Raw genomic sequence first — 13,950 nt, forward strand, 5'->3', positions numbered from 1 at the left:
TATAGCAGCATTTATCTAAACCAAACCAAACCCTTCATTGAAGGACCCCATAACTTTGTAGTTCCCAGCACGAAAGTTTGGTTTTATATTGGTATATTAGCCGCATTTTACAGTTGGGTAGATGAACAAACAAGAGACGGAGAAAACAATGTTGGTGTTAGTTTTCATTTTTGTTTTTTCCTCCATTCCCTCCCTTATCTATTCTTTTCCTTTGGCATGTGCACTGTTGAGACACTAACAGAAAAAGCAGTTATTTATTTTCACATACATGATTCATGCATTACATGTTTCAATTAAATTAATGTTCAGCTTTGGTCCAGCAATATCTATCTACCTAGAAGATTTGATTTTCCAATGCTGGATCTTTTGTTAATGCAATCTTATTCTAATGGTAAAAATATTGAATTTTGGTAGTTGGGTGAGGGGAAAGTGAAGGGTATTATAAGCTTTAGCTAGTTATATAGGAGGAGGAGTCTCAGTTTAGTTCAACTCACATTCATTCACCTATTGAAATTCACAGTAGCCAAAATCATTGAATATATCAACAACCCTTGTTGATTTTTAGTTTTTTCTATCCATTCTTGCTCTTTGGAGAAGGAAGCATTATGGGAGTAGTTAGTGATAATACATACTCAAATGGATCTGTTCAGAATTGTAATGGTTTAGAGGAGAAGCTTGATGATCTAAGAAAGCTAATTGGTAAAGCTGATGGTGATCCTTTGAGACTTGTGAGTGTTGGAGCTGGTGCTTGGGGAAGTGTTTTTGCAGCTTTGTTACAAGACAATTATGGCCAATTCAGGGACAAGATGCAAATCAGGATATGGAGGAGAGCAGGGAGGGCAGTGGACAGAGCCACTGCAGAGCACCTGTTTGAAGTAATTAACAGCAGAGAGGATGTGTTGAGGAGGCTGATCCGGCGCTGCGCGTATCTGAAATATGTTGAGGCGAGGCTCGGTGATAGGACACTCTTTGCTGATGAGATTTTGAAAGATGGATTCTGCCTGAACATGATTGATACTCCACTTTGTCCACTGAAGGTGGTCACTAACTTGCAGGAAGCTGTTTGGGATGCTGATATTGTGGTTAATGGTTTGCCTTCAACTGAGACAAGGGAGATTTTTGAAGAGATTAGTAAGTATTGGAAGGAGAGAATCACAGTGCCTATAATCATCTCTTTATCAAAGGGTATTGAAGCAGCATTGGATCCTGTTCCCCATATTATTACTCCCACCAAAATGATTAACCAAGCAAGTAAGAGTTTTTTCTTTATTTCTAGAGTTATCTTTTCTTCATACATTTTTGGCTTCTTTCTAGTTGATGAGGATTGTTATTTTTTCATGCCTTTTCCATGATAGAATAAGCAAAAAAGTGTGATAAATATATTTCTGTCTGTTGTCCTTTTTTTTTCTCTTTAAGTCAAGGAATTAGTGAAGTGTTGAAAATTAAGAGGATGAGTTATCTCATGAAATCTTGATAAGGAAACAGCTACAATTTTTATTTTCTTCTTAAGCCTACCCCTGAAATTTTTTGAGAATCTTCCATATTTAGTAAGTAAATATGTTGGTCTGGCAATATTTCTGTAGTTAGAGTGGTTGGGACAGTAGAGACAGATACAAGTCTTTCATATCAAAATGAAGATCAATGGAAGGTAAACTGTAAACAATATTCAGGAGCGCCTTTAACAGAAACACATTGAAGCCAAAATTGTGGTTGACAGAAGCAACTTCCCTTAGCTTCTGCAAGTGTAAAATCTACACATGAAACCAAACATACACTAAGTGTGTCAGGACTCAGGAACTCATTGCTGCCTTAATGTTTGCACTTCTCATATAGAATCATTTACCAGATAAGTTCTCTATTGCATACTTCATGGTTAAAAGTGATCTTCCAGTCCATTATAAACAAATTCGGTTTGCAAAATTCTACAATGTTCATATTTATAATGAGGCATATTGCAGATCAATTATGATAACTCTCTAGCTAGATTTCAGCTATTTGTTACTTGAGAATTTTTTCGAAACCAAGCAAAGGACATTTGCATGGTATAGTTAGTACCTGTACTTGGTCCTCATCATTTTTCAGTAATTACTCTCGTTTGATTAATTTCATCAGATCGTATATTATCATAGCTTTATTTCTTTGCAATAGAATTAGTCATTACCTTATTCTTTACTCTTTGCAATGTAAACTTGCCAGCTGGAGTGCCTATGGAAAACATTCTATATCTGGGAGGTCCAAATATTGCCTCAGAAGTCTACAACAAGGAGTATGCCAATGCTCGAATATGTGGAGCTGAGAAATGGAGGAAACATATCGCAAAGTTTCTACGACAACCGCAATTTATTGTCTGGGACAACAGTGACCTCGTCACTCATGAGGTTATGGGTGGCTTGAAAAATGTCTATGCCATTGGAGCTGGTAAACTTCAAATTAGCTCATCTCTCACAAAAGATCTACAATTTAAAGAAAATACAAAAAGAAATAGAGAAGTATCTGTAAATTATAACCATACAATTTTTCAAGTCATTGTACATATTAAGGTGAATTAAGGCTTCTATATGTCCTTCATATGCTATAGAGACCAGACAAGTCACTATTAATTTGAAAAACCAAGGGGTTCAGAATATCTAATTTGTTAGAAGAAATCCCCATGACTTACACTTGCTTTCTTCTGATTTACAATGTATGTATCCTGCTTTCTTTTTAATGCTGTCAGGAATGGTAGCAGCCCTTACCAATGAGAGTGCTACCAGCAAATCTGTGTACTTTGCACATTGTACTTCAGAGATGATATTCATCACTCACTTGTTGACTAAAGAGCCTGAGAAACTTGCGGGGCCACTACTCGCTGACACTTATGTGACCTTGTTAAAAGGAAGGAATGCATGGTATGGCCAGATGTTAGCTAAGGGAACACTAAGCCCAGCCATGGGTGACAGCATTAGTGGCAAAGGAATGATTCAGGTATTTTGCAATTTTCCCTGGCTTTCTTCTAAACTCATGCCATATTCTTAAGGTGTGTCAATCAATTGCATCTTTAGAATGTGAAAATTGCATAATTATATGCATTAAAGTGTGATAATGCTTCATAGATAATTTGGGAACATCATCAGGCTGGAACTGCTGTTTTTTATCATTTGTTATTCATAGTTTAGTAGCTTTTATCAGTTATTTACTTGTATGGAGAAAATCTGAAAGTGATGGTATGAACCATCTTTGAAGAAGAAGAATTTTCCCATTCATACTTAATACAGTTCCTCTTAGGTGAATGCTTGAAAGTTGAAAGTTGGATAGTAAATAAAGACATTCGATGAATATCTCAAGCTTAAAATAAGAAGTAATTTCATTTACAGTAACGCATCACATGTATCCTCCAAGTAGACATATATTTTGTAAAGCACGAAGGTAACGAACAGTAACCAACAAATCCTGGCACAGTTTGTAGATAATTGGTCCCTTAAACATGCTGACAAGGGTTCAAACATTGGTCGTGTGTATGGAAAATGATTTGTTAGGAGAGGAAACTCACTTCAGTAATCTCTGCGTCTTGAAAGGGATTATTATTAGCTGTTGGCTGGTGGATACCCTTGGTACACACCTAAAAAAAATACAAATTGGAATGATGCTTGAGTTTCGATCATGTTGATATTCTGCAACAGAAAAACATAGTGGGTATTTAGCTCTTATGCCTTTGCTACACCAATTGTAGATCATTATTATCATTCACACAGGGAAGATTTCATTGTGAACTTCTCCGTTTTCATTTTAAGCTTTCATTCAAATTCCAATAACTAAACAAAATACCATCGCTGCCATTTATCTCCAGGGTGTGTCTGCAGTGGAGGCATTCTTTGAACTTTTGAGCCAATCAAGCCTGAACGTGTTGCATCCCGACGAAAACAAGCCTGTTGCTCCTGTTGAACTCTGCCCTATCTTGAAGACACTCTACAAAATATTGATATCCAGGTAATTTCAAACAATTAACTGAACCCTTAGTTATATGTTTATTTTAAACCTTAAGTTTTTTATCTATGAACACTTTCAAGTTCCAACCACATTTTGAAATCTCTATGCATCTTGCCAATGAACTAAGTTTGTTTCCCATGCTTCTGGTGCTTGCTGAATCTCTCAGGGAACAGTCATCACAAGCCATTCTAAAAGCTTTGAGGGATGAAAATCTGAATGATCCTCGCGAACGCATTGAGATTGCACAAAGCCATGCTTTCTACAGGCCTTCCCTTCTTGGACAACCGTGATTGTTTTCTCTTGGTAAAAACAAATATGGATGTAACCATATATAGGAAACATTAGTCAAAGGGACATAAATCATTATTATTTTGTGATGGATTTTATATTACATTATTGTATGTATATATGTCAAAATATAAGCAACCGAGCATTGGGACTGATAATTCCCCAAAAACACTGCACAAGCCTTGCCCTATAGGACAGTCTGCACTCAAGATCACTATTACTCTTCACATAGATTTCAGAACAAAATTACCATTGCAACTCAGTGTCCAGGAATTGTTGTTGCGAAAAAGACTTAGTTTGAGGAAGATCATCGTCTTTCTACCGGTGAGTATAAGAAGTACCTCCGGTTTATGGCATATAAACATGCTTTTTCTTTGACCATCATAGCACATACTAGTAATTCTACACTACCTTCTAGATCATAGATTTTAGATTCTTGTACTTTGATGACTTGGCTGGTAATTCTTCTTTTTTCACTTATTTGTCACCCAATAAAACAACTTAGACCGGTAACAAATAATTAACCATGCATTCTTCAAGCTTGCACCCGAACCCACCTCGTTCTTGTCAGAGGTTGGGAGAGCAAAACACACCCCTGTCCCGCCTCGTTGTCATGCCTACTCTTTAAGGAAAGAGTGACGGGTTGGACAAGCCAAGAGTCTAACTTTAAAATGGTAGCATTTGATGTTCAGCTTACCTTCTTTTAGACAAAAACTTTTTTAAGAAAATAATTTAAGATACACTATTAGCCCCAATTAGCAATTCAGAAAATAGATGACCATATGATATGAAAAATAAAGAGAATAGCGATAGAGAAGCACTCAACCAAAGTTATCCAAGTTCACTCCTAAAACCTAATTTACTTACAATCTTCAACCTAAATTTAGGGTTTTCCTACTATAAACAAAGTATTAACACAAGTACAACGGGTTCTCTTCTCCATACTCTACAACTTGTTCTAAATTTCACCCTCAGACTAACTAACAACGAAGTGCTCACTGCCATCTCAGGCTATAAAAAGTTGAGATAGAATAGTGATTTCTAAAATAACACTCAAACTGAGTGAAGTTACTACATGTTTTGAGAAACACCTAATATTTTTCTCTGATTATACAACTGATACATGATATTGAAGATGAGGTTCAAAGTAATTGAGCTTGAAGATGAGAACAATAAAGTTGTTGAGGTTCCAGATCTATTCATCAAGAATAAGGTTCTGGAATTTCTATGTGTTGATGCTCCAAGTAAGTCTCCTAGCCGATTGGTTTGAACTTTGAACGATAGGTAAAAATTAACTGCGTAGAAACCATCTACTATAGTATCTATAAAAAGCACCCTAAGTTGACAGAGTGCAGCCCTACTTATTCTAGGAAGTTTGTGTGTGATCTTATCTCCAAAAGTGCTTTTTAAAAAATGAAAATTCCGCATTTCTTTTAAATCCAAAAGAGAAAGAGAAAAAGGAAACAAGAATCATAAACAAGAACTTCTTCAGCAAGAGGAATGCTTTGCTGTTTCCCATATCAGAAATTATATTTTCATAATGGAGTTCAGCAGCAAATTAAAGTGACACAAAAGGGAACTTTCAAGTATCCTATGTGGCCACAATGACAAAACAGCTGCAAGAAAGAAAACCTATGCTTCCTTTCATTTACAAAATGCTCCAACTATTCTATCTATAGGCTGTACAATATCAGTGTCACAAAATGCATTTTGGATTGCCTACATATTCCTCATAAGCCATGAACTACGTCAATCCTATACCAAAAATTCCATTGAAGCACTAGACATAACCAAAAAAGCATGCCAAAAGTCAGTAACAACCTGTAAGCCCCATGGTAAGTTTAGCAGCTGCTTAGGCGCTCAGCTAATTGGTGAACCAAAGCTAGTTTTGGAAGCTTATAGTACTTATTTACATTGTGCTCCTTTGCTATGAGCCTCAAGCTGGGCATATTCATTTTCGTCAAGGAATCCACCAAGGAATGCAACTTGCCCATATGAAGATCTAACTGGTTTCCATTGTCAATTGAAACGCCATCAGAATTTGGCATGTCCAAGGCAACATGCAACTTTCTCTTCTTTTGTAACTCAGAAAATTTGCTGTCATAAAGAACAATAGCGCGACCTTCATTTTCCTTCTGGCCAGGCTGCAGAGCTCTTTTCATAGTTTTCGCGCTCTTGGACTCATTCATAATGGCACTGTCAGTACATGTTTTAGATTTCCGCTGCCTCTTCGTTGATACTGCAAGGGATGTACTTGAAATAACTTCTAAAGGACTGACATATGGTTCTCTGGCAGCACACGTCTTTAATTGAGGCTTCTGCTTTCCCTGAGCTTTTAGCTTTGAGCGGGAACTCATATTGGACTTGTGGAGGTTAGCAGCAATTTCAGATTTTGGGTCTTGCGGTTTCTCTTCATCTGTAAGCTCTAACCCTGTGTACAGAGCACCCTCAGTTTGCATCCCTATCAGGGAAAACAATTCAGAATTTTCAGCATCTGTAAGGGTGGCGTTTTCATTGTTCATCCCTTGCGGGGAATCATTACCATCACTTCTTTTAAAGGAGCAGAATTTGGTATCAGCATAATGCAAATTTGGGGGATAAACAACTTGAAGAGGAAGATTAGATTCAAAATCTTCATCTGGAGCAATCTTGGGTTCTTTCTTCGAGGCTCTTCGACCAGTTTTTGGAGTAAGTTCACATATCCTTTTGTCTAGATCAGAATCTTCAATTCTTCGTTGTTGTGCAGCACATAATCTCGAATGGATATGCTTTTTCCTACTTTTAATGCCAGTTGCTTTAAAACCATCTGAGCAAACATCCTTTACTTCAACAATTGATTTTTCTTCCTGCACAATTTAAGAAAAAATAATGCACAAAATGCCTTGTTTAAAAATTAAAGAGGAAAAAGTAACTGTTAGAACCAAAATTTAAATTTATAAGAGAAATAACAGGACTTCTTGCACCTTGGCTTCACTTGAAATATTTCCATTTTCCTTGGAGGAAAACGAATCCAAGATTTGAAATATATCTGTGGTAATGAGTTGACTTCTTCCGAGATCCTCATTTTCTGTAATATCATCTAATGCTTCAGATAATTTCATGTCATCAGAATGAACAGGCACACAGATATTAGCCCCCAAATCAGGGCTTCTCACAAGAGATTCCGCAAGCAATTCCTGCATTTAAAGAAAAAATAATTATAATCAGGATTCATAGCAGGTCCACTGGATGAGATAAATTTGACAAAGGTCTCAACACACATTACACACAAAATTGAAGCTTAGTTGTAATACAAGATATAGATATATCTCTCTATAATAGATATGGCCCTTGGGATTTTCTTCCGATTTATCATTAATGAAATGGCTGGCAAGCCTAGACCTTCACCAAAATAAAAGAACATTTAAATAGGGACCTTGGACGTCAATTCATTGATGATGCCGAGCTAAATTACCGCAGCTCAACCAGTTGTTAAGTTCAATAAACACCAGAAACTAAACCTTTTCACAAGGAAAAACTACGTAGTTGAAGCTGTGATGCCATTTGTCGTATGCTTGTTGCTAAACTCAATAACAATGACCAAAAATCAGTTTAGTATGACTGGACTGGGAACTGAAATAATAACTCGCAAGAGATTTGAGGAAGCACAAAATAACGTGCATTAATTCAGAGAAGTTTTATTTGTGAATGCCAACAAGTAAGTATGCTGTATGCAGCATAGTAATTGAATATGACCAAGCTTCAATCAGTGCTATTAATAATGACATCTCAACAATTTGCGTATTCAAATACAAGTCCATTTTTTCCAGTTTCTTTCTTAAGAAATTTACTTCTTAAAATTATAATCAAACCAAAAATCACTTCTACTTAATAAAAATATCTAAAAGGTAAAATCACCTTAAAAACATTAGAATCACCTTTTGGTTAAGCTTAAACAAATGGAACTTTAATCATATTCAATGTCTGAATAGAGGCAGGGAATCACTGTACAATTTATCACGTTAAATTTAGATGATTTAATGCAATCGCATGTGCAGTAAGTAGACATCCTATGCAATCAGTACACAAACTCAATAACATAAGCATACACATCTTAAACAGGTCTAAAATCAAATTCCAGACTCCAGAGGTAAAATAATTGAAAAGAAAGATTGGTGTAGTAATAAGTTCTTTCATAAAAGAAAAAAAAAGGAGTGTATCCACCACAAGTTTGGAAATTTATACATTAAGGCATGCAGGAAGAAATAACTTTAAACTAAAAATGTATAGTAACAGAGCGTTCCCAACCTTGATCTTTTCAGAATCATCTGATCCCTTTTCATGAAGCTCTGAAAGAAGTTCTGAGCTTCTAGAGTTTTCTGAAGTTCCACAGAGCTCCTTCCCTTCCTCCATAATGATATTTGATTCAATATTGCTAGGATCTTCCTCCGGTACATCTTCAGAAACATTCACAATTGGAGTCGGGACGATCATATCTAGATGCTGCTTCAAATTGAAAGGGGAGAAATATGTCAGTACGTTTAAACCAAATGTGAAGAACAGTTAAATACTATGCATTGAAAAATTGGTGATATATGGGTAACAAAAGGAGACAGGAGGAAATTTCTATGCTAAATGGCAAGCAAGGGATAGCTTAATAGATATTACTGCCTTACTCATCAGTACTTGCAACAGAAGATTCATAGGCTAACCTTAAAATAAACAATTACAAAAGAAACACTACAGTAGTACAATTTATAAGCTATAGTATACTTAAGTATCAGAATTTATAGTAAACAATAGTAGCACAAGAGTGTGATCATTTTTATATACAAACCAAAATACAAGATTGGGTTTACCAGGAATTAAAACATCCCATCATCATCATGATGCACAGCAAAACTGTTACCAACAAATAAGTAAAAGAAAATGCAGGCATATAAGCCGGTGCACTAAGCTTCCTGAGAGCCTCAGCCAACTATTTCCAGTCTTCCTTCTACTTTCTTCCCTTTCAGCTCCTAAAAGATGTGAAGTGCATTTTCCTTAGGAGGTGATACAAGATTAAAGTAGTCATCAATTTCCTCGACTTTAATTAACGTTTTGAAACTTCTTTGATTCTCAGAGACCCAATAGCATCTATAGGGAATCAGGGACTACAACTCTCTTCTTATTTGAGGGCAGGGGGGAGTTGCTCCAGCACTAATTGCACTGTAGGGGCTACAGTGTAATTAATCATGAGGCGATCTCTTGTGCTAAGCTATAATTCCCAGTTTTAAAAGAACTCTCAGGATTCTCAGGTCACATCATAAGCAACAGCACACAGAACTTTGAAAAGGAAAAAAATTCCAGTGAAGTTGTTTGCTATCCAAGAAACGCAAAACCATAAGGCAAACACCATTTTGGCTGGAAAGATAAAAGATAATGTGAACCAAAGGCACTGGTATGTAAAATGATTTGCAACTACCAAGTTTGCATGGTAAAAAATGGTAAACATAGCAGCCTATTTTCAATCTTTGAAATGAAAGATTACATTTAGTGGAAGGGATTTCAAATGCCAAACCTGGCCGCGAGGCACCTCTTGACAACAGCGATCTCGATGTAAAGCCTTCAGTATTTCATTAAGTGTCTCTGCAGCCTTATTACTCAACAGTAGCTGCATCTCAGTACCATCAGCATTATCATCCTTCAACTTGCTGACCGCAAGATCCAGCCACTTAATTCTTTCAGTCAAAGCAGTACAGCAAACTTCAGGCCAATTTTCAAGCTCAGCCAAGGCCAACTCATCCTGGAGAGACAATAGATCCTTCTCAAGCTCCTCAATTTCAGTATCCGCCTTCGTGATCAAAATCCTCAGAACCTGAACGCACGATGCTGCATTCAAAGCATCTTCCTCAATCTCATCTACAAATAGAAATCCAAAGTCAAAAACACAAGGCAAACGCTGAAACGCACAAACATGAACACACTCAAAGAAGGACCAAAAGGCGAGAAAGTAGAACAATACCTCTGCCATAGCCAAAGTAGTTATCACATTTCCACTCCGAAGGCTCGAACTCGAAGCAATCACCATCACTAGCATCTGATAACAGTAAATTACATTCCAAAAACAAACAAAAATTGAAAAATCACAAAACAAATATCAGTTTCACTTCACAAAACAACAGTTCTGAAATAGAAATCAAACATGAAAAACTAGAAATCGAGAAACCTTGATCAAATGAGGAACTCCAGAGATCCCAAGCCATGAACTGCAAGTAGCTAACTACTTCCTGCATCATCAACAACAACAAAAAATAGTTAACAAATTGCTACCGATGAGAAACGTAACAGAGAATCTAATCCAATAAATACAAAATCAAATCAAATCAAAATTAGAAATGAAAACGCATTCAAGTAACTACGAGCGAAACGACGTGATCTCCGGAGACGAAACGACAGGTTCTAGAAACAAGAAACGCATTGAATTTTGCAGATAAAGCAAGAATAGAAGAAGAAGAAGAAGAAGAAGAACAGAGAGAATAATGGAAGTTAAGAAGGTGAAAAAGACAAACTCGCAATTAGTGCGAAACAACCAAACCCGCCACCATTCAATTAATGAAGCATTAATCACACACACTTACACTCATCAAAGCGCGTGGTGGTGGTGGTGGTGGTTGCGGCGGTGCATTTGCGCCTAGGGTTTCGCGATGCGGAATTCAGAGCCTTGGAAGAAGAAGAGAAGAAGAGAGTGAGGTTGGTTTGTGTCAGTGTGAGAAACTGAAAAGGCTGCAATTGGAAATGAAAACTGAGTATTAAAGAAGCTAGTTGGCAGGAGGGGTGCTTTGGTCATTTTGTATGGTGATGTGACGTGGTGGGGCCCGGTTTGACTGTGGTGATTTGTGGACCGTTGATTGGTTTTATTCAGGTGTTCTTTTTTAATTTTGAGATCAGTGAATGGATGGATCGTGTGGTGATGATGTACGTACGGTGTGTGAGTTGGATGGGGTCCACTGTTTTCTTTTTTAAATTGGGTGGGGTCCACTCTTTCCGAATTAATTGCCTTTCGCTTTCGTTTGCCTTTCTAGGACGACGCAATAACACTTTTGGGCGTACTAGGAGCACAAAAGTTTATTGCTTTTTTTTTTTTTTTTACATCAAAAGTTTATTGCTTTATGAAATAAGCTTTTCTTTGTTTTCCAATGTATCGAAAAAGAAATAAGCTTTTCTTTAATTTTTGGAATTTCCTTTGTTTATTCATTTCCCGGGTTAAGTATTTTATATGGATAAAATATCTTGTCACAGAAAAAGTATATACTTCCTTCATTCCAAAACTATTGTAGTTTAAGAGTCCATTATTTAATGTTATAATTTGACCGAAACACCCTTATTTAATATGAGTTACAGGAAAGAAAGAGAATATAATTTATTGGTTAACTAATTTGTGAGAATTGTGATTGGTGGAAATAAGAGGTGATACTTGGAAAATACAATATTAAATGAGGGCATGAGTTTTTTTTTTTTAATAGGCAATAGATTAATATATTGAATAGAAGTACAAGGGGTACTTCAACCCAATACAAAAATGAGGAAAGTATATACTTTCTCCATTCAAAAACTATTGTAGTTTAAGAGTCCATTATTTAATGTTATAATTTGACCGAAACACCCTTATTTAATATGAGTTACAGGAAAGAAAGAGAATACAATTTATTGGTTAACTAATTGGTGAGAATTGTGATTGGTGAAAATAAGAGGTGATACTTGGAAAATACAATATTAAATGAGGGCATGAGTTTTTTTTTTTTTTTGATAGGCAATAGATTAATATATTGAATAGAAGTACAAGGGGTACTTCAACCCAATACAAAAAGGAGGAAAGTATAAGAAAATTACAAGAAAATAGCAGCTCAAAGAATGCATAGACAGAAACATATGCTAACTCACCTCCAACCCCTTCAAGGAAGAGAGATCTTAGTAAGAGACCTCATTAAAACCTTACTAGGAAAAACTCCTTTGGGAAAACCTAGTGAAGGAAAAAGAGTACCTCCAACTAAGATCAAAACGACACTTCCAAAGAACCGACAAGAACATAATACATCAACAACACAACAGCTGCCCCAAATCCTTCCATGACTACTAGGAAGAAGAGACCAACACAAGCCTTCAAACCAAGCTCAACAAAGTAACAGAGTACACCTGGTACATTGAACCTTAATCACCAACCTCAAATGCCACCCCAAAGTCATGATAATACAAAGGCCTTACATTTCCAAAGCTACAGACCAAGCCATTACAAAAATATAATACCCGCAGCAACTCCACCAAGTCCCAAAAACCATGAAACTCATCCAGCATGAGTTCATAATCAGCCAACCTCTGTTTCACACAATAAAAGAGCACAATAGTAGTCCAACAAGCATCGGTAATCAGCAAATTGAATCAAGATAAGCACTGCATCTGTTCGTTGCACAATTCAAAATGAGAGTATTTAAAATCCTTCTAGCTAGCCCGGAGCCAATTCCAAGCTTTTAATTTTATTTTGTCCATCAAATGAGGGCATGAGTGAAAGAAAATTAGATAAAGTGTTTTGGATATGTAAAACAATAATGGTTTTTGTACAAAACAAAAAAACTAAAAGTACAATAGTTTTGGAACGGAGGGAGTATTAGGCTGTCCAAAACATACTGCCCCAGCCCGGCACGTGAGTTTTTTCAATCACTTGGGTCGGATTGGTTTGGTTTGATCGTGAGTTAGGCTAATTCAAGAGAGTGTGTTGGCTAATTAGGGTAAGTGCGGCCGGATTTGACTTGCTTTCCAGCCTAATCGAACGAAATGAAGTAACTAAGTAAAAAACATAACATCAACCCAAGCCCTATTATAAGCAAACCTAGCAGCATATAAAACAATAGCCTTTAAACACTCTTTAGTCCTTTCTCACTTCTAACCTTAGCGTTGTCACACACACACACCTTCACACTCCTCTTTCCTCACTCACCACTATAACCCTAGCGACGCCGGCGAGAGCCGCTTCTCTTCAACCCTTCACTTCCATCCACGCCACCACTTCTCCTCTTTTTGTGTCATAACAAGAAACCCATGAGCTACCGCCACCACTTATCCTTTCTTAACCTCGTTGCAACAGACCCCACAAGCTATAGCCACCACCACCACTTCTTCTATTTTATTCGGATTTGAAATTGCCTCCCACCTATGGCTTTAATTCGCATCGTCAAATTCCTCTCTTCTTCTCCCACACTATCATCTTCCTTTAAATCTCTGACGAAGAACAACCTCAGTTGCATGCTTCACCATCATCAAGTTCGAAGGGGAAGCTAAACGGATCGAAGGGGAGTTGAAAGCCCAAAGGATTGAGCAACAAATGATTTTTTATCAGAAAGTTTCAATCTATGTGTTGGTACATTTTGTCATGCATTTTGTCAAAAACAACTGATTGTCGAAGCAGATGCCGTGACATCTGATTTCGTGAAGGTAGGACATTAGTCCTTTGCTTAAGTTTGATTTTGTGGGCCCTTGAAGATTTTATGAAGATATGTTTTTATAGTTACTTTAAGATCAAGTAGCTATTCCATAAGGGTTTTGATTTGTGGGTTGTTATTTGTTGAAACAATCTTTATTAAAAGATTGGTTTCTATCTTTATGTTTGAATTTTGCAACAATATCTTGGAGATTCAGTTTAGATTTGTTGTTGCAATCTGTTACTTCAGCCCAAGCAAACCC

General features: G+C 36.7%; 2 protein-coding genes across 4 annotated transcripts; one reads left to right on the plus strand and one right to left on the minus strand.

The window, feature by feature from the left end:
* Positions 1–203: 203 nt before the first annotated feature.
* LOC130730139 (glycerol-3-phosphate dehydrogenase [NAD(+)] GPDHC1, cytosolic) lies at positions 204–4,730 on the plus strand. The gene is made up of 5 exons (XM_057582054.1): positions 204–1,251; positions 2,197–2,418; positions 2,717–2,964; positions 3,827–3,966; positions 4,133–4,730. The coding sequence occupies exons 1-5, from the start codon at positions 606–608 to the stop codon at positions 4,254–4,256; spliced, it is 1,380 nt and encodes a 459-aa protein (XP_057438037.1). The 5' UTR covers positions 204–605; the 3' UTR covers positions 4,257–4,730.
* Positions 4,731–5,727: 997 nt separating this feature from the next.
* Positions 5,728–11,012, minus strand: LOC130730138 (uncharacterized). 3 transcript variants are annotated; one of them, XM_057582052.1, is made up of 7 exons: positions 10,854–11,012; positions 10,442–10,502; positions 10,238–10,312; positions 9,794–10,134; positions 8,542–8,739; positions 7,218–7,430; positions 5,728–7,100 (listed from the first exon to the last, which is right to left on the minus strand). In XM_057582052.1, the coding sequence occupies exons 1-7, from the start codon at positions 10,857–10,859 to the stop codon at positions 6,096–6,098; spliced, it is 1,899 nt and encodes a 632-aa protein (XP_057438035.1). In that variant the 5' UTR covers positions 10,860–11,012; the 3' UTR covers positions 5,728–6,095. The 3 variants fall into 3 exon arrangements, with proteins under 3 accessions (XP_057438035.1, XP_057438034.1, XP_057438036.1); XM_057582051.1 differs by having other exon boundaries at positions 8,542–8,736; positions 9,764–10,134; XM_057582053.1 differs by having other exon boundaries at positions 8,542–8,736; positions 10,854–11,011.
* Between the last annotated feature and the right edge of the window lie 2,938 nt (positions 11,013–13,950).

The sequence above is a fragment of the Lotus japonicus genome, chromosome 1 (genome assembly GCF_012489685.1).
Source record: "Lotus japonicus ecotype B-129 chromosome 1, LjGifu_v1.2".
NCBI lineage: Eukaryota > Viridiplantae > Streptophyta > Magnoliopsida > Fabales > Fabaceae > Lotus > Lotus japonicus.